At 40.3% G+C, this 20,155-nt stretch overlaps 1 protein-coding gene across 9 annotated transcripts in view; it reads right to left on the minus strand.

Moving 5' to 3' along the window:
- The window catches only part of BCKDHB (branched chain keto acid dehydrogenase E1 subunit beta), a 355,238-nt gene extending 335,287 nt beyond the window's left edge, over positions 1–19,951 (minus strand). The window contains exons 1-3 of one of the 9 annotated variants that reach the window (XR_012124142.1): positions 19,414–19,632; positions 5,543–5,620; positions 4,097–4,165 (exon numbers count right to left, since the gene is read on the minus strand). Coding sequence is in view for 4 of the 9 variants with exons in the window: in XM_073219362.1 (XP_073075463.1) it covers positions 19,414–19,945 (532 nt within the window). In the remaining 5 variants the exon portion in view is untranslated. Of the gene's footprint in view, positions 1–4,096; positions 4,166–5,542; positions 5,621–19,413 lie in introns of all 9 variants that reach the window. The other 8 variants (XR_012124139.1, XR_012124143.1, XM_073219360.1 and 5 more) reach the window with 8 other exon arrangements.
- Positions 19,952–20,155: the final 204 nt, after the last annotated feature.

The raw sequence follows: 20,155 nt of genomic DNA on the forward strand, positions 1-20,155 counted from the left end.
TCACAATTGCATCAAAAAGAATAAAATACCTAGGAATAAATCTAACCAAGGAACTGAAAACTACAAGACACTCTTAAGAGAAATTAAAGAGGACACTAACAAATGGAAACTCATCCCATGCTCTTGGTTAGAAGAATTAATATCATCAAAATGGCCATCCTGCCTAAAGCAATCTACAGATTTAATGCAATCCCTATCAAAATGCCAACAGCATTCTTTAATGAACTAGAACACACAGTTCTAAAATTCATATGGAAACATAAAAGACCCCAAATAGCCAAAGCAATCCTGAGAAGGAAGAATAAAGCAGGGGGGATCTCGCTTCCCAACTTGAAGCTCTACTACAAAGCCACAGTAATCAAGACAATTTGGTACTGGCACAACAGACCCTCAGACCAGTGGAACAGAATAGTCCAGATATTATCCCAAACATATATGGTTAATTAATATACAATAAAGGAGCCAATGACATACATTGGGAAAATCACAGCCTCTTCAACAGCTGGTGTTGTCAAAACCGGACAGCTATATGTAAGAGAATGAAACTGGATCACTGTCTAAACCCATACACAAAAGTAACTTTGAAATGGATCAAAGACCATGAGTCATGAAACCAGAAAACTCTTAGAAAAAATATAGGCAAAAATCTCTTGGACATTAACATGAGCAACTTCTTCATGAACATACCTCCCTGGGAAAGGGAAACAAAAGCAAAAATGAAAAATGAACAAGTGGGACTATATCAAGCTGAAAAGCTTCTGTACAGCAAAGGACACCATCAATAGAACAAAAAGGCATCCTACAGTATGGGAGAATATATTCATAAATGACAGATCTGATAAAGGATTAACATCCAAAATATACAAAGAGCTCACACACCTCAACAAACAAAAAGCAAATAATCCAATTAAAAAGTGGGCAGAGGATCTGAACAGACAGTTCTCCAAAGAAGAAATTCAGATGGCCAACAGACACATGAAAAGATGCTCCACATCACTAATCATCAGAGAAATTAAAACCATAATGAGATATCACCTCACACCAGTTAAGATGGCCACCACCCAAAAGACAAAAACAACAAATGTTGGCGAGGTTGCGGAGAAAGGGGAACCCTCCTACACTGCTGGTGGGAATGTAAATTAGTTCAACCACTGTGGAAAGCAGTATGGAGGATCCTCAGAAACTCCATTTGAACCAGGAATTCCACTCCTAGGAATTTACCCTAAAAATGCAGCAGCCCAGTTTGAAAATGACAGATGCACCCCTGTGTTTATCGCAGCACTATTTACAATAGCCAAGATATGGAAGCAACTCAAATGTCCATCAGTAGATGAATGGATAAAGAAGATATGGTACATATACACAATGGAATATTATTCAGCCATAAGAAGAAAACAAATCCTACCATTTGCAGCAACATGGATGAAGCTAGAGGGTATTACGCTCAGTGAGATAAGCCAGGTGGAAAAAGACAACTATCAAATGATTTCATTCATATGTGGAGTACAAGAACAAAGAAAAAACTGAAGGGAACAAAACAGCAGCAGACTCACAGAAACCAAGAATGAACTAACAGTTACCAAAGGGAAAGGGACTGCAGAGGATGGGTGGGAAGGGAGGAATAAGGGGGGAAAATGGGAGTTATGATTAGCACATATAATGTAGGGGGCGGACACAGGGAAGGCAGTATAACACAGAAGAAACAAGTAGTGATTCTACAGCATCTTACTACGCTGATGGACAGTGACTGTAGTGGGGTATGTGGTCAGGACTTGATAATAGGGGGGGTCTAGTAACCATAATGTTCATGTAATTATACATTAATGATAACAAAATTAAAAAATAATAAAATAGTAATTTAAAAATTGTTAATATATATGAACACATCCAAATGCAGTCTAGAAGTGTATACATCAAGAAATGTACAGTGATTTTCTCTAGGTTATCTCTGGAAGGATGGGAAATTTTTATTTTCTCCTTTATGTGTATTTCCAAATGTTCTACAATGCATATGCATTACTGTCTTGCCAATGGGGTTCAGCCCCGGGCAAGTTCACTACGGATTCAATGAGACCAAGGAATGAAAATGGAACATTCTTTGGGTGAAAGGGTTTATATCCAACTTTATTCCCATGGTGGCAGGTCAATTACTAGGATCCCATCCACTCAGAGTGAGTCTGCATGCAGCAAGCCAGTCTCTCTCTGGGCATCTCAGCCCACAGAGCTGTCTCAGTCTCTTTCCTCAGTGCTGCCACCACTCCAGTCTCTGCTCTCCTGCAGCCTGGCAGCCATGCAGCCAGGCCACCATGACACCAAGAGCACTGGGTGGAGCTCTTTATAGAGTTAATAGCAACATACTGCCCAAACATGTGTAGTGAGCTAGCTGACCAGGGCCAGATGAGAATGCTGGCCACAGGGACTTTCATTTTATCCACAATTACTTTTGAAATCAAATGTATAAAAAGGTTTTCAATTTTTTTAAAGATCTGAAGTTCACAGGAGTCTGAATAGCTGAAACTGACAGTTTGAGACAGGTGATACTGAACAAACTATCTCAAGTTCTAAACTGTTAGAAATAGGCAACTGTGAAAAAGCAGAGGCACAGGACCCAGAAAATCAACCTGCAGTAAGGGAAGAAAAAACAACTATCTGAAAGTTACTGTGAGATGCAACATGCTATGGTTTCTTGAACTCTAGTATAACATAGCCTCAGAGAGAAGTGAGACAAGAAGGAGCAACAATTAGAAAAATATATATATAAAAGACAATCTCTACTTACTGTGCACACAAACATGAGCTTTACAGGGCATTGGTAAAGGTAAGAAGAAAAGCAGGTATCAACTCCTGACCGTAAACTTAACTGCTTTGTGGACTTCCAGGTTAGATAAGACTGAGAGAAGAAATAAAAGGTCAAAAGCACCTCAAAGTCACCCATAACAGTATTTCAATCAGTAGACTTATAAGTAAAGGAAATTGCCCTTCATAATGTGAGTAGCCCTTATCCAATCCCTGGAAGACCTTAGAAGAAACAAGTTTCCCAAGCAAGAAGAAATTCAGTTGGAAGACTGCAATGTAGAAACCCTCTGTGGGGAAATTGGAAGTTCCTATGCTCAGGATCCTCACCTGACCCAAAACTACTTGTTGATGTAATTGGCCCACTGCTGGGCTAATGCTTCCACGCCCATAGGCAATAAACTAGTATTGACTGCATCACTATCCAAAGAGCTCCGCCCAGTGCTCTGGGAGGAGGCAGATAGAGGAGAATTACAGACCTGCAGGCTAGTGGATGCAGACGTGATCCTAGTGTTCAACCTATACCAGTACAATAAAGCCGGGTGTAAATCCTTTTACCCCAAGAATGTTCCACTGTCATTTCTAGGACTCACTGAATCCACAGTGACCTTGCCCCAGGCTGAAACTTTCAGGCAAGACCCTATTCCTGGGTCTCCAGCCTGTTGGCTTGCCCTCTAGATTTCTGACCTGCCAGTCCCCATGACTGTGTGAGCCAACTCCTTAAAAAATAAATCTCTCTCTCTTTCTTTCATATAGACATACACATAGATACATGCATAGATACAGATATATACAGATATAGAGATATGCACACACACAAATATATAGATACATATAAATAATACATATATATACATACACAAAAATAGACATAGAGATATACAGATATATCCTAATGCTTCTATTTCTTTGGAGAACCCTGACTAATGCAGGTAATAAAAGATGTAATCTATTAATGGAGACCAACCGGGCAGAATCTTGAACTAGAGGCACTAGAAATGAAACTGACTAATGTAGGCAGCAATAAGATATCAAAGATTCCTGGACATATGAATGAGATGGTAAATAATGTATTTCAGAATCTATGTGTATAAATATGAACTAGATCAGAGGGACATTACAGCTAGAACACATTTGTAGATATCTATGTTGAAGGATTCTTGGGATGGCTATGGAAATGAAAAGGAACCCATCCATACAATAAGGATATGGCAGACAATTTAGCAGGCATATTTTGCATTTTTTAGATAACATTAAGTAAAAGTTCTATAGGAATACTGTTCATATGAAGATACTAACTTACCATACTTGTCTCGCAAGCCAACAGTACATCTAAAGACTCCACCAAAGGCAACATCTTCACCAAATATTACTGAAAATCAATGTTAAAGGAAGACATTTTATTTAATCCTACATGATACCAACAACAAGAAATAAGTACTTTAATATTTGCATTTTAAATCAGAAAATAGAAATAAATGTAGGTCTAAATCTAGGTTTCTCAATTTTGACATTACTGACATTTTGCTGCAGCAGCCTGTCCTGTGCATTGCAGATGCATAGCCACATCCCTGGTCTCTGCCCAGTGGATGAGAGTTGCTCCACACACACAGCCACAGCAGCCAAAAGTGTCTCCAGACATTTTAAATGTAAGGAGAGGGAAAGGGATTAAAATCACCTCTGTCAAGAAAGAACCACAGATCTAGAGCATCATCTTGTTTTATCCATGAAGAAAATGAAGCCAGAGAAGTACTAAAGTGACTTGACAAGTCAGAAAGCAACAGGCAGAACCACGACTCACACTCCGGGCTCTGGGGCCCGTGGTTTTCCGAGCTGAAAGAACAGTCACAAATGGGGAAGTGACTCAGATTGTGTGAAAAAGAAAGGAGGCAAGCATTGCGGAACATAGGGAGCAAAGCAAAGAATAGTGCAGGTGGAAATTCAGAGAAGCTTCATAGTAAGGCAAAGAAAAAAAAACACAATGGGTATTCACAGAGCTGAATTCTAGTCCCAGTAATGTACCTCTGTATATCTCAAAAAAAAATAACTCAGCCTTATTTACTCATCTGAATCAATCATTTTCAGTTAGCATTCAAAACAAAGCAAGGTCTAATCATCCACTAGTCTAGCTCCCACTTCCTCTTAAAAAATAATCTGCTTTTTACTTGACTTAAACCTAGGGATTCTCAAATGGAATCCCAAGGTATACAAAATATAAATATATATGAAGTAAAGCCAACCAAATTCATAAAATATACAGCAGGACAACTGTTCATATGTCAATAATTTAAATTGTTCAGATTAAGTTACTTATAAAGTCATTTATAAATATTTAAATTATTTACAAAAAGTCATACAAGTTGAATGACAATGTATCTCAAAGGAAAGCACTAATCAAATCTTTATTTTACAAATGCATATCTGAACAAACCAGTACTTTTTTCCTATATTTTAGAGAAACAAGAGTACACAGGAAAATATTAATCCAAAAGGTATTAATATCATATCAGGAGCAAACATAATATGGGAGAAAGTTAACTTGATATTAAACATGAGAACAAATTCATAATTTGTGGATAAAAAATGTATTAATATAATAATTTGATTATTTAACCTTAAGCATTTGATCAGGTCTTTAAAAAACTTCAGGTAGATGTAATGTTAACCACTGAGCTCCAGATACGTATTTACAGCAAATCTTTAATTCTGAATTTGCACAGCCACACAGTGAAGCACAAAGGAAGTTTACCTGCAGTAGGGTCTTTGGCCAATGAGTTATCCAATGCACTCGTTACTGCCTGGAAAAGATTCATTTTCTGAGTCTGCCCTGTGAAAATTTTTGAAAAAAAGTGACATTTCACACATTATTAAATATACTAAAAAAGAAACTCATTCATAGTTGATTACAATGTGATTACAATCAAGACAGAAAGGATGGTATAGAATATATTATATGAATTTATTGGATGATTTACAATGATACTGGCTCTGGGAAAGATACAAAAGCAACATAGACTTCAAGATGCTTGGTGATGAGGCAAAATTAACACATATTAAACAATTTAAAAACAAGTATAAAAAGGAAGAAAGAATATTATCAACTGATGACATGTGAGTAGACAATAAGTAAAAACTATAGAAAACCATAAAAGGAACAAGCCAGAGTGAAAGTGACCTGGGAAGACGCCCTGGAAGGGCATTGGGAACATAAGTCATAACAGATGCACATGACCAGCAGCATGTGTTAACCACGCCAGTAAGAGCAAATGGTCATGGGCAGTAAGACAATGAGGAGGGCTGGCAACACACGTCAGGACCCAGACCTATCAACACTGAGGAAATACTACGATCCCAATCCCAACATGTTGGACCGGGTCCTTCCTATTACCTTACTGCTCACGCAGAATCTCTGCAAGCCAACCTCTATCTCCCTAAATGCATTTCTGGGGGGACTAAATGAAACTATACATTCAAAATGCCTGATACAGTGTATGCTGAATATTAACTATATTGTTAGCTTTTAGACTTTGTCCATGTCCTTCATCTTGACCTTGGCATTATTCGGAATGGTGTAATGCTTTATTTGGTAAAGTGCCAAATACTGGGATTCAGAAATCATTACTTTAGAGGTTTGTTTAAGGCTCAGTGCTGTCCAGTGCCCACAGTCATCCTAGAACTTTAGGTCAACTTCTCTCCCATAGAACCATTCAGAGCAGAAAACGCTACTGCCTGTATCTTCTCTGACCCAGGCCCAGTCTTCATTTTAATGCCTGATCAATGCACTGATACCACACTGACCCACAGCCATGCTGATATTAAATCCCTTTAACACCTGCTGCTTGCCCTGACTACTGTCCCCTGTACTCCTCAGTAGCCTGACAAGTTCTACAACCAAGGTCTAAGTTCCCAATGTGGGTCACAAAGGTACTGCTACTGCCATCCTTTTCCTGGAGACCCATAATCTTCTCAAGCCCATCTCAGATCCACAGCAGGCTCTGATCTATGACATCTTAAAGCTTCCATATCCACTAACACCAGACCTTTTGATTCTCTACCCGCTCGGGCCTCAGACATCTCTTCTCTCTCTCTGACACTTTCAACACTGATGGCTTCCGGTCTTGGCAATACCCAATCAGTTATGCCCTGCTGCTCTCTGTGCCCAGAACAAAGGCCTGTTTGTACTCTTCTGAAGGGAATAATAGGAATTTATTCAAGAAACTATGTCATACCATTTCTGCTAAAGGATACATAATCACATCGCATGTCCACAATCAGTTCATGACTTATTTTTCTTCAGGCTAAGACTTTATCACTTAATAGATATTTTTCTTAAATCCTTCTCCATTCTATAGAAATTCTCTAAAGTATTTATGTACCAAGCATCAGATGATAATGGGTTAGGGTAAACTTTTCTTCCAACCACCATGACACCCCTACTCTATCCCCTATTTCATATATTTCCTAAAGTAAGATTTTTATTTGTCCATTAGGATTTTCATAGCTAAGAAGCTAAGGTGAATGAAAATGCCTAAACATCTAAGCTGGTAGTTACTTCAAGCCTGCTGACCATTTGAATTAATACTGAATGTCCCCATGTCATCTCATGTCACTGCTGCTCAGCAAGTTTTCAGCAGGACAAAAGCAAAAAAGACTTTAAAAATATAAATCACACAAAGTAAACCTGTAAGTATTGCTTGATAACCACAAAGAATGTACTCATCCTATGAGAAAATAATTTACAGGCAATGGTATTTAAAGGTTATAATTCCATGTAAGCGCATAAATTTTTACTCCTGAATACTTTTTTTCAAGTAGATTCAAAAGTTTAGGGCTTGGGATTAACCTCTCTCCTACTAGATGCTTATAGAAATCTTAAATGACAAAACAGCATCTACTTCCAATTCTTTTTAAAGTTTGGTATAATTCGTGGATGGGTCAGAAAGAAAGCACCGTTATTCACAGGTACAAATATTTGAAATATTTTCCTTAGAGTTATTTATTCTCCTGTAGGTTATACCAAAGACCATTGATATGTTCCATAAAACCATCCTATGTTCCCTCATGATAAAATAAACACACCTGTAGCACAGCACATCTAACCAGCTCTACTCTGGTAGACCTTAAAAAAGAGGAGAAAAGGGTATGCCTATGAACACCACTAAAAAATCATTAAACACAAATGCCAAATCATGCAATTACCAGTGTTAATAAATGGCTGCTAAATTTCAAAAACAGACTGGTAACTCTTCTTTCCAAGAAAAGTTATACCAAAACAAATGTAAAAACATACAGAGCAATATCATTTTCCAAGTTAAGGATGAAAGCTAATAGGTACCCATTAGCAAAACAGGGCTTTATGGTTGGAAAGGAGCATCTCACTTGATACTGTCCTATATGGAACATTGTGAAAAAACAAGGTCATCATCATTGCTGCAAAGACATCAGTGGAACGTATGGCCACAACAAAGCATAACCTCCCCGAAGGCAGAGGTTCTCATCTGCTTTTGATCAGAGGTATATGCTCAGCATTTATGTCTGATATGCAATACATGCTCAATAAAGATGTGCTGAATGAATGACTGAACAAATAAACATATGAGGCTGTTTCAATAATGACTTTTTAAAAATACACAAAGCTGGGGGAGGAGCAAAGATGGCGGCATGAGTAGAGCAGCAGAAATCTCCTCCCAAAACCATATATATTTTTGGAAGTACAACAAATACAACTATTCCTAAAAGAGAGATCAGAAGATACAGGAAAACAGCCAGGCTACATCTACACCTGCGAGAACCAAGCGCCTCGCAAAGGGGGTAAGATACAAGCCACAGCCCAGCAGGACCTGAGCACCTCTCACCCCAGCTCCTCGGCAGGAGGAACGGGGCTGAGTGGGGAGGGAGAGGAAGCCCAGGACTGCTAAACACCCAGCCCTAGCCATCCACACCAGGAGCACAGACACACAGTGCATGGTGTGCTGGATACTAGGGAAATGAGACAGTAAAATCTGCGAGTGGGTCCCCACAGCTGGTGCCCCTGCGACAAAAGAAAAGTGAGTGCTCTTTGAAAGTCTTAAAGGGACAGGGGCCTCACAGCTAGACGGAAGCATCCCAGGAAACTCAGCCCAGCAGCTAGGAAGCCCAGGGACTCTGGGCGCCCTAACCCCCTGGGCAGCAGTGCGGCTTGGAGGCCCCTCATGGCAATAAACAGCCTCCCATCCATTCCCCCTCCGGCGTGGCCCCGCCATACCAGAGCACCAACCTGAGAGTGGCCACACCCACAGCAGCCGCACAGAGCTTCCTTCACAGCAGCCTGGGCAAGAATCAGAGACCCCCGTCGGCACGCAGCTGCCTAACACAAGCTGCTAGGGGATGCCATTCTCACAGGAGAGGAAGGCCACAAACTAGCAAGAAGGGACATTCTCCCAGCTGACACACGTACCAACTCCCCACAACTACCTCTATCACCATGAAAAGGCAGAAGAATTTGATCCAGACTAGACTAACAGACAAACCCTGAGAAGGAGCTTCGCGAGAAAGACGTAACCAATCATCCTGAAAAAGAATTCAAAATAAAGGTCATCGCCATGCTGATGGAGCTGCAGAGAAAAATGCAGGAGCTAACACAAAGTAGGGAGTAAGACTACAGAAATAAAACAATCTCTGGAAGGACTTAAAAGCAGACTGGACGAAGTAGAAGAGGCTGTTAATGGAATAGAAACCAGAGAACAGGAATGCAGAGAAGCTGATAGAAAGAGAGATAAAAGGATCTCCAGGAATGAAACAATATTAAGAGAACTGTGTGACCAATTGAAAAGGAACAATATCTGCATTACAGGGGCACCAGAAGAAGAAGAGAGAGAAAAAGGGATAGAAAATGTATTTGAAGAAATAATTGCTGAAAACTTCCCCAAACTGGGGGAGGAAATAGTCGCTCTGACCACGGAAGCAAACAGAACTCCCAATAGAAGGGACCCAAGGAGCACAACACCAAGACACATAATAAAATGGTGAAAATCAAGGACAAGGACAGAGTTTTAAAGGCAACTAGAGAGAGGAAAAAGGTCACCTACAAAGGAAAACCCATCAGGCTATCATCAGACTTCTCAACAGAAACCTTACAGGCCAGAAGAGAATGGCATGATATATTTAAGGCAATGAAACAAACGGGCCTTACAAAGGATACTGTATCCAGAATGATTATCATTTAAATATGAAGGAGGGAATAAACAATTTCCAGACAAGCAAAAGTTGAGGGAATTTCCCTCTCACAAACCACCTCTACAGGGTCTTTTAGAGGGACTGCCCTACATGGGAGCACTCCTAAGGCTAAACAGATGTCACCAGAGAAAATAAATCACAGCAAAGAAAGCACATCAACCAAATACTAACTAAAGGCAAAAAATAAAATCAAATACCCACAAAAGCAGGCAAAGGAAACACAATAGAGCACAGAATAAAACACTCAACATATAAAGAATGGAGGAGGAGGAATAAGAAGGGAGAGAAATGAAGAATCATCAGACAGTGTTTATAATAGCTCAATAAGCGAGTTACGTTAGACAGTAAGATAGAAAAGAAGCTAACCTTTGGTAACCACGAATCTTAAGCCTGCAATGGCAATAAGAACATATACTTAAATAATCACCCTAAATGTAAATGGACTAAATGCACGAATCAAAAGACACAGAGTAATAGAATGGATAAAAAAGCAAGACCCATCTATATGCTGCTTACAAGAGACTCACCTCAAACCCAAAGACATGCACAGACTGAAAGTCAAGGGATGGAAAAAGATACTTCATGCAAACAACAGGGAGAAAAAAGCTGGTGTTGCAGTACTAGTATTAGACAAAATAGACTTCAAAACAAAGAAAGTCACAAGAGATAAAGAAGGACATTAGATAATGATAAGTGCTCAGTCCAACAAGAGGATATAACCATTATAAATATATATGCACTCAATACAGGAGCACCAGCATATGTGAAACAAATACTAACAGAATGAAGGAGGAAATAGAATGCAATGCATTCATTTTAGTAGACTTCAACACACCACTCACTCCAGAGGACAGATCCACCAGACAGAAAATAAGTAAGGACACAGAGGCACTGAACAACACACTAGAACAAATGGACCTAATAGACATCTATAGAACTCTGCATCCAAAAGCAACAGGATACACATTCTTCTAAAGTGCACATGGAACATTCTCCAGAATAGACCACATATTAGGCCACAAAAAGAGCCTCAGTAAATTCCAAGATTGAAATTCTACCAACCAACTTTTCAGACCACAAAGGTATAAAACTAGAAATAAATTGTACAAAGAAAGCAAAAAGACTCACAAACACATGCTGGCTTATCAACATGCTCCTAAATAATCAATGGATCAATGACCAAATTAAAATAGAGATCAAGCAATATATGGAAACAAATGACAATAACAACACAAAGCCCCAACTTCTCTGGGATGTGGGGAGAGCAGTCTTAAGAGGAAACGATATAGCAATTCAGGCATGTTTAAGTAGGGAAGAACAATCCCAAATGAATAGTCTAAAGTCACAATTACTGAAATTGGAAACAAGAACAAATGAGGCCTGAAGTCAGCAGAAGGAGGACATAATAAAGATCAGAGAATAAATAAATAAAATTGAGAAGAATAAAATAATAGAAAAAATCAATGAACCAAGAGCTGGTTCTTTGAGAAAATAAACAAAATAGATAACCACCTAGCCAGACTTATTAAGAGAAAAAGATAACACACATGAACAGAATCAGAAACAATAAAGGAAAAATCACGACAGACCCCACAGAAATACAAAGAATTATTAGAGAATACTATGAAAACCTATATGCTAACAAGCTAGAAAACCTAGGAGAAATGGACAACTTCCTAGAAAAATACAACCTTCCAAGACTGACCAAGGAAGAAACACAAAATCTAAACAGATTACCAGCAATGAAATTGAATCGGTAATCAAAACACTACCCAAGAACAAAACCCCCGGGCCAGACGAATTTACCTTGGAATTTTATCAGACATTTACAGAAGACATAATACCCATTCCCCTAAAAGTTTTCCAAATAGTAGAAGACGAGGGAATACTCCCAAACTCATTCTATAAAGTCAACATCACCCTAATACCAAAACCAGGCAAAGACCCCAGCAAAAAAGAAAATTACAGACCAATATCCCTGATGAATGTAGATGCAAAAATACTCAACAAAATATAAGCAAACCAAATTCAAAAACACATCAAAAGGATCATACACCATGACCAAGTGGGATTCATCCCAGGGATGAAAGGATGGTACAACATTCGAAAATCCATCATCATCATCCACCACATAAACAAAAAGAAGGACAAACACCACATGATCATCTCCATAGATGCTGAAAAAGCATTCGACAAAATTCAACATCCATTCATGATAAAAACTCTCAACAAAATGGGTACAGATGCAAGTACCTATACATAATAAAGGATATATATGATAAACCCACAGCCAACATCATACTAAACAGCAAGAAGCTGAAAGCTTTTCCTCTGATATCAGGAACAAGACAGGGATGTGCACTCTCCCACTGTTATTCAACATAATACTGGAGGTCCTGGCCACGGCAATTAGACAAAACAAATAAATACAAGGAATCCAGATTCGTAAAGAAGAAGTCAAACTGTCACTATTTGCAGATGACATGATATTGTAAATAAAAAACCCTAAAGACTCCACTACAAAACTACTAGAACTGATATCAGAATTCAGCAATGTTGCAGGATACAAAATTAATACACAGAAATCTGTGGCTTTCCTATACTCTAACAATGAACTAATGGAAATAGAAATTGGGGAAACAATTCCATTCACAATTGCATCAAAAAGAATAAAATACTTAGAAATAAATCTAACCAAGGAAGTGAAAGACCTATACCCTGAAAATTATAAGACACTCTGAGGAGAAATTAAAGAGGACACTAACAAATGGAAACTCATCCCATGCTCTTGGCCAGGAAAAATTAATATGGTCAAATGGCCATCCTGCCCAAAGCAATATACAGATTCAATGCAATCCCTATCAAATTACCAACAGCATTCTTCAACAAACTGAAACAAATAGTTCAAAAATTCATATGGAAACACCAAAGACCCCAAATAGCCAAAGCAACCCTGAAAAGGATGAATAAAGTTGGTGGGGGGGTGCGGATCTCACTTCCCAACTTGAAGCTCTACTACAAAGCCACAGTAATCAAGACAATTTGGTACTGGCACAAGAACAGAGCCACAGACCAGTGCAACAGAATAGAGACTCCAGACATTAACCCAAATATACATGGTCAATTAATATACGATAAAGGAGCCATGGACATACAATGGGGAAATGACAGTCTCTTCAACAGTTGACGCTGGTAAAACTGGACAGCTACATGTAAGAGAATGAAACTGGATCATTGTCTAACCCCATACACAAAAGTAACTTTGAAATGAATCAAAGACCTGAATGTGAGTCATGAAACCAGAAACTCTTAGAAAAAATATAGGCAAAAATCTCTTGAACATTAACATGAGCAACTTCTTCATGAACATATCTCCCCGGGAAAGGGAAACAAAAGCAAAAATGAAAAATGAACAAGTGGGACTATATCAAGCTGAAAAGCTTCTGTACAGCAAAGGACACCATCAATAGAACAAAAAGGCATCCTACAGTATGGGAGAATATATTCATAAATGACAGATCCGATAAAGGATTGACATCCAAAATATATAAAGAGCTTACACACCTCAACAAACAAAAAGCAAATAATCCAATTAAAAAGTGGGCAGAGGATCTGAACAGACAGTTCTCCAGAGAAGAAATTCAGATGGCCAACAGGCACATGAAAAGATGCTCCACATCACTAATCATCAGAGAAATTAAAACCACAATGAGATATCACCTCACACCAGTTAAGATGGCCACCATCCAAAAGACAAACAACAACAAATGTTGGTGAGGTTGCGGAGAAAGGGGAGCTCTCCTACACTGCTGGTGGGAATGCAAATTAGTTCAACCATTGTGGAAAGCAGTATGGAAGTTCCTCAAAAAGCTCAAAATAGAAATACCATTTGACCCAGGAATTCCACTTACAGGAATTTACCCTAAGAATGCAGCAGCCCAGTTTTAAAAAGACAGATGCACCCCTATGTTTATCGGAGCACTATTTACAATAGCCAAGAAATGGAAGCAGCCTAAGTGTCCATCAATAGATGAATGGATAAAGAAGATGTGGTACATCACAATGGAATATTATTCAGCCATAAGAAGAAAACAAATCCTACCATTTGCAACAATATGGATGGAGCTAGAGGGTATTATGCCCTGTGAAATAAACCATGCGGAGAGAGACAAGTATCAAATGATTTCACTCATATGTGGAGTATAAGAACAAAGAAAAACTGAAGGAACAAAACAGCAGCCGAATCACAGAACCCAAGAGTGGACTAATGGTTACCAAAGGGAAAGGGACTGGGAAGGATGGGTGGGAAGGGAGGTATAAGGGCAGGGAAAATGAAAGGGGGCCTTACGATTAGCATGTATAATGTGGGGGGGCATAGGGAGGGATGTGCAACACAGAGAAGACAAGTAGTGATTCTACAGCATCTTACTACGCTGATGGACAGTGAGTGTAATGGAGTATGTGGGGGGGACTTGGTGAAGGGGGGAGTCTAGTAACCATAATGTTCTTTATGTAACTGTACATTAATGATAATAAAATGAATAAAAATAAAACAATAAAAAACACTAAAGAAAAAATTCAAAAAAAAAAAGAATGAAACTGGATCATTGTCTAACCCCATACACAAAAGTAAATTTGAAGTGGATCAAAGACCTGAAGTAAGTCATGCCATAAAACTCTTAGAAAAAATGTAGGCAGAAATCGCTTGAACATAAACATGAGCAATCTCTTTATGAACATATCTCCCAGGAAAGGGAAAGAAAAGCAAAAAAAAAACAAGTGGGACTATATCAAGCCGAAAAGCTTCTGTGCAGCAAAGGACACCATCAATAGAACAAAAAAGGCATCCTACATTATGGGACAATATATTTATAAATGACAGATCCAATAAAGGGTTGACATCCAAAATATATAAAGAGCTCATGCACCTCAACAAACAAAAAGCTAATAATCCATTTAGAAAATGGACAGAAAAGCTGAACAGTTCTCCAAAGAAGAAATTCAGATGGCCAACAGACCCATGAAAAGATGCTCCACATCGCGAGTCATCAGAGAAATGCAAATTAAAACCACAATGAGATATCACCTCACACCAGTAAGGATTGCCACCATCCAAAAGACAAACAACAACAAATGTTGGCAAGGTTGTGGAGAAAGGGGAACCCTCCTACACTCCTACACTGCTGGTGGGAATGTAAATTAGTTCAACCACTACTCCACAACCTCCGTGCTGTGAAAAGCAGTACGGAGGTTCCTCAAAAAGCTCAAAATAGAAATACCATTTGACCCAGGAATTCCACTTACAGGAATTTACCCTAAGAATACAGCACCCCAGTTAGAAAAAGACAGATGCACCCCTATGTTTATCACAGCACTATTTACAATAGTCAAGAAATGGAAGCAACCTAAGTGTCCATCAATAGATGAATGGATAAAGATGTGGTACATATACACAATAGAATATTATTCAGCCATAAGAAGAAAAACAAATCCTACCATTTGCAACAACACAGATGCAGCGTAGAGGGTATTATGCTCAGTGAAATAAGCCAGGCAGAGAAAGACAAGTACCAAATGATTTCACTCATATGTGGAGTATAAGAACAAAGAAAAAGTGTAGGAACAAAACAGCAGCAGAGTCACAGAACCCAAGAATGGACTAACGGTTACCAAAGGGAAAGGGACTGGGGAGGATGGGTGGGAAGGAAGGGATAAGGTAGCGGGGGAGAAAGGGGCCATTAAGATAAGCATGTATAATGTGGGGGGCAGCACAGGGAGGACTGTGCAACACAGAGAAGACAAGTAGTGACTCCATAGCATCTTACTATGCTGATGGACAGTGACTGTAATGCGGTTTGGGGGGGGTCTTGGTGAATGGGGGAGTCCATTAAACATAATGTTCCTCATGTAATTGTAGATTAATGATACCAAAAAAAAGGAATAAAAAATAAACATGAAGTAGGTACATTACAATGAAAAGGATGTATAGAGATCTCTACTCAAATGAGATGCTAAAGAAGCAGTGTATTTGGGGAAAGCCACGTCTGAGGGGGTCAAGTGTGTGAAGAAATTCAAGCATGTAAAATAATGCATGCAAGAGAGTAGTAGACTGCTCAGGAGCAAGGAGTCTTGGAGCCAGACTGAGCCAGACTACTTAAAAATGAAGCCCACTATTAATGATACAAGAATTTTTTTTAAAAAAGAAGCCTGGCTCCACCTCTTATAAGTGGTGTGGCCTACAGATGTTTAAATGTCAGAAAGTAGAAGTTTAACGTCTCTGTCTCTCAGTTTCTTCAGCCATAAAATGTGTATAATAGGATTCCATGAAAGCGCCATTTTATGAGGATTACATGAATTGATACATATACGGCATTCAGAATAGTGTCTGGCACACGGTGAGTGCCGATAAAAGTGTCTGCTATCATCATTATCATCATTCTTTGGGGTACAGAATGGTAAGGTTTGGATGAGCCATAATAGAGTGAGTGGAAACACAGAACAAAACTGAATACAATACACTTGGCACAGTGTAGGGCCCAATGGAGATAAACAATCTTTTCTCTCTCCCAGCGTTCATGCTGGCTTTTGAGGTCTCCATTTACCTTTCCAGTCCTATTTCCTACCCCTTTTCTTTGTCCTCCAAACCAACTCACTACTTATTGTTCCTCATAAAGCCCCATGATTTTCAACCTCTTTACTCATGTTATTCCCCTCTCTACAAATTCTAGTACTGGAAAGAAGACCCTCATCCCCATAAAGAAGGGCTCTTCAGTCCACCCTTGATCTCTGAGAGTTGCCTACTCCCCATACCCAACTAGGATGGCTCCACTCAGCGCCTTCACCCTTGCTGTCTTTGTTTCTTCTGGTAAACGATTTTCCACCCTGGTTTTGTGGAGGTGAAAGCAGCTGCTCTGTAAGGGCGGCTTATTTTGCTGCCCTTGATTTGCTGGAGGGGCTCACAGAACTTAAAAGAAACATTTTACTTACTAGATGACTGGTTTCTTATAAAAGGATGTAACTCAGGAACAACCACAAGGAAGAGACAGGGCAAAGGGCAAAGGGCAAAGCATGGGGAAGAAGGGCTGCCACTCTCTCTGAATCTCTACCTATTCACTAACCAGGAAACTCCCTCAACCCCATCCTTGAAGGTTTTTTGTAGAAGCTTCATTATGTAGGTGTAACTGATTAAATTCATTCAACCTCAGGCTCTCTCCCCTCCCCAGAGGAGGACAGAAAGTTCCAGCCCTTTAATCACATGGTTCCTCTGGTGACCAGCCACCATGTTTAGGTGATCTATAGGCTTTCCAAAAGTACCAAGTATACAACAAAAAACAATCTTATTGCTCTCCTCACAGGAAATTTCAAGGGTTTTAGGAGATTTGTGCCAGGACAAGGGGACAAAAACCAACATATATTTCTTAATATAAAACAACACTATCACAGCACATCTATGATTTTTGCATGACACCAAAAACTTACTGTTATACATGCAGATGGACGTATAAACTGGTCACTGGAACTATGCATTAAAAACCCACTAAACTATTCATGTCTTTGAGTCAGAAATCTCATCCCTAGGACTTTAACCTGAAGAAATAATTTCAGATACACAAAAGATTCATGAAATGTTTCTATCTACATTATTTACAACATTGCAAAGCTGTAAAACAAAAACATAATGATAATTAAGTTTCCATTTGAGTGAATGCTTCTTAGTAATCAGACTGTTAAGTATCTTATACACATTATTTAGTCCTAACAACCTTTTAAGTACATATTTTATCTCCTTACTTATAAAGAAACTGAGGCTTATAAAGTGTGGGTAATGAGTCCAAGTCATAAGTAACAGGGTCAAGACCAAACCTAGGACAATCTGTACAAGGGCCAAGATTTTAATCACTGAATTATAGTGTTTCTACTCCACTGAATGTCTTCTTCTAAAGGTTATAAAAATGTTATGATATGAGAAAATGCTTCTGATTAAATAATGCAGATTGCATTGGTAGTAAAGGTACAATTAAGGGAAAATTTAATTCCACTCAACTAGAAGAAAATACCTTAAAGGATATACCCCAAAATGTTAGCAATATTTACAAATAGTAGTGGGTAGTGAGACTTACTCTTTTTTTACCTTTTCCTATTATCCAAATTATCTGTAATATGCTATTATCTTTATAATTAAAAATATAAACAGGATTATCAAATTACTTGGATTTTAGTAATGTCATAACTATGGAAGGGGGTTAGAAGACTGGTGCTGTATTTCTCAAGTGTTGGGCTAAAGTTTCTTTGCTTTGAAGACAGAATTCAAGATTCATCCAGCTGCTGAGAAAAAAATTGCTATTCACCTTTATGGTATCTATTGTTTTCACACAACTGGGACACTTAATAAATTTTAGCATGTTGTTTAGAATGGTAGCTCTGGAATCTGAATAATTAGATTCCAGAGCAGAAGCGATCACTAATTTGTCTGTATAACCTTGGACAACCTATCTCAAGACCTCAGTAACTTAACTGAAAAGTGGGAATTAAACATCACCTACCTCTGAAGGTTGTCCTAAGCATCAAATGAAATGGTGAATGTAACTTTTTCAGCACAGTGCCTACCTGTGGTAAGCACTTGATATATGTTTACTCTTACCATTCACAAGTAAAGACACACTTCCAAAAACGTCAGCCCTAGAATATGAAGTTATAGACAAAGAAAAGGCAACTTTTCTCATTGTTTCTGATGTTCTGATGACAGACACTGGCTCTTTAAGAAATTAAAACAAAACTCACAGAAGAAATGGTAGGAGTCACGCAACTGTCATACCATGAGTAGTTTGATACATGCCCTTCCTACCCTTAAAAGAACTAAATGGCTTCCTCCTCCTGTCACCTCCACCGACTGCCCCACCTTGGATAGGCAGCAATCTAGCCCAGAAGCCTGTATTCTTTCCCATCTGTAGGAAGAACCAGTTCTGTGACCTTAGTAAATCAATTCAATTACTTAGGCCCGCCTTTTTCCCTTAACTGCCAATGAAAAGTAAAAAAGAAATGGAACAAATTTCTGTTTCCTTTCATACCGCTGCCTATAGTTAGCAAACACCAGCCCAGGGCTCTGAAAGCAAGGATGGAGAGCGGAGTAAGGAAAGGCGCTCCGCAGGCGCCGCCCCCCGCCCCGGGCGCCCCAGACAGCGGGGCGCCCCGCACCCGCCCGAGGGCGCCCGAGGGCTCCCGCCTGGGAGGGGGAGGGGGGACACCCGTCGGACCCGAGGGGGGCGGCTCCGGGAAGCAGGGCGGGGACTGCAACGGGGTGCGAGGAGACAGCAGCCGCCGGCGCCCCGGCAGGCGGCCTCGTTGCCAGGTCCCCGGGCCGGGGAGCCCGGGTAGCAGCGGGAGCGGCAGAGCAGCCCCACTCACCGTACTGGTGGGGCGCCGGGTCCGGCTGGAACGTGAAGTGGGCCACCTGCCGCGTCGGGGACTGCAGGAAGCCCCGCATCAGCGGGGCCCCGCGCAGGCGACGCCAGCCGCCCTCGGCACCCGCCGCACGCAGCCTCAGCAGCCGGCCAGCAGGCACCCCCGCCGCCGCCATGCCCACTGGCTGCCGGGGTTCACGGCTCCTCCGCCCCCGCCCGACAGGGAGGGCGGATCTCCGGGGTGGCTCCCTCATTGGCTGGGCCCAAGGGGCGGTCCCGGAAAACAGACCAACCGGAGCCCGGAACCCGGGGGTGGGGAATGCCACGAGGACGGCCGGGCGGTGTTTGGCGCTGTGCGCAAGCGTGAGGGCTGAGGCGGAGAGCGCAGGTGGCCTCCGAGAAAACGGTGCCTGGAGGCGGAGCCTTCGCCCTGCCGGCCGCGGGGCACTACAGCGCGCTGGGGTCCGCGGTGTTGACGGCGATGCTGGGGCTGTTCTTCTAAAGTTATTTACACTGGCAGTCCCCATGGCTTTCATTTTTAAGATTTATACTTTCTTTTTACAAATGCATCCTTTTTTAATTCTCTCCTATTCTATGCTATAAGGAAGGGATGGAAAGGGTTATGGATTGGCCTGATTATTGGTTTTGAGTTTCAAAGAACTGCGGGAATCCCTGCTCAAAGCTTCCGCTCTTTATTGGAACTCTCTTAGAATACTTAATAAGAATATATACATTTGTATTGACTT

Source organism: Manis javanica, chromosome 13 (genome assembly GCF_040802235.1).
Source record: "Manis javanica isolate MJ-LG chromosome 13, MJ_LKY, whole genome shotgun sequence".
In the NCBI taxonomy this organism is placed as follows: Eukaryota; Metazoa; Chordata; class Mammalia; order Pholidota; family Manidae; genus Manis; species Manis javanica.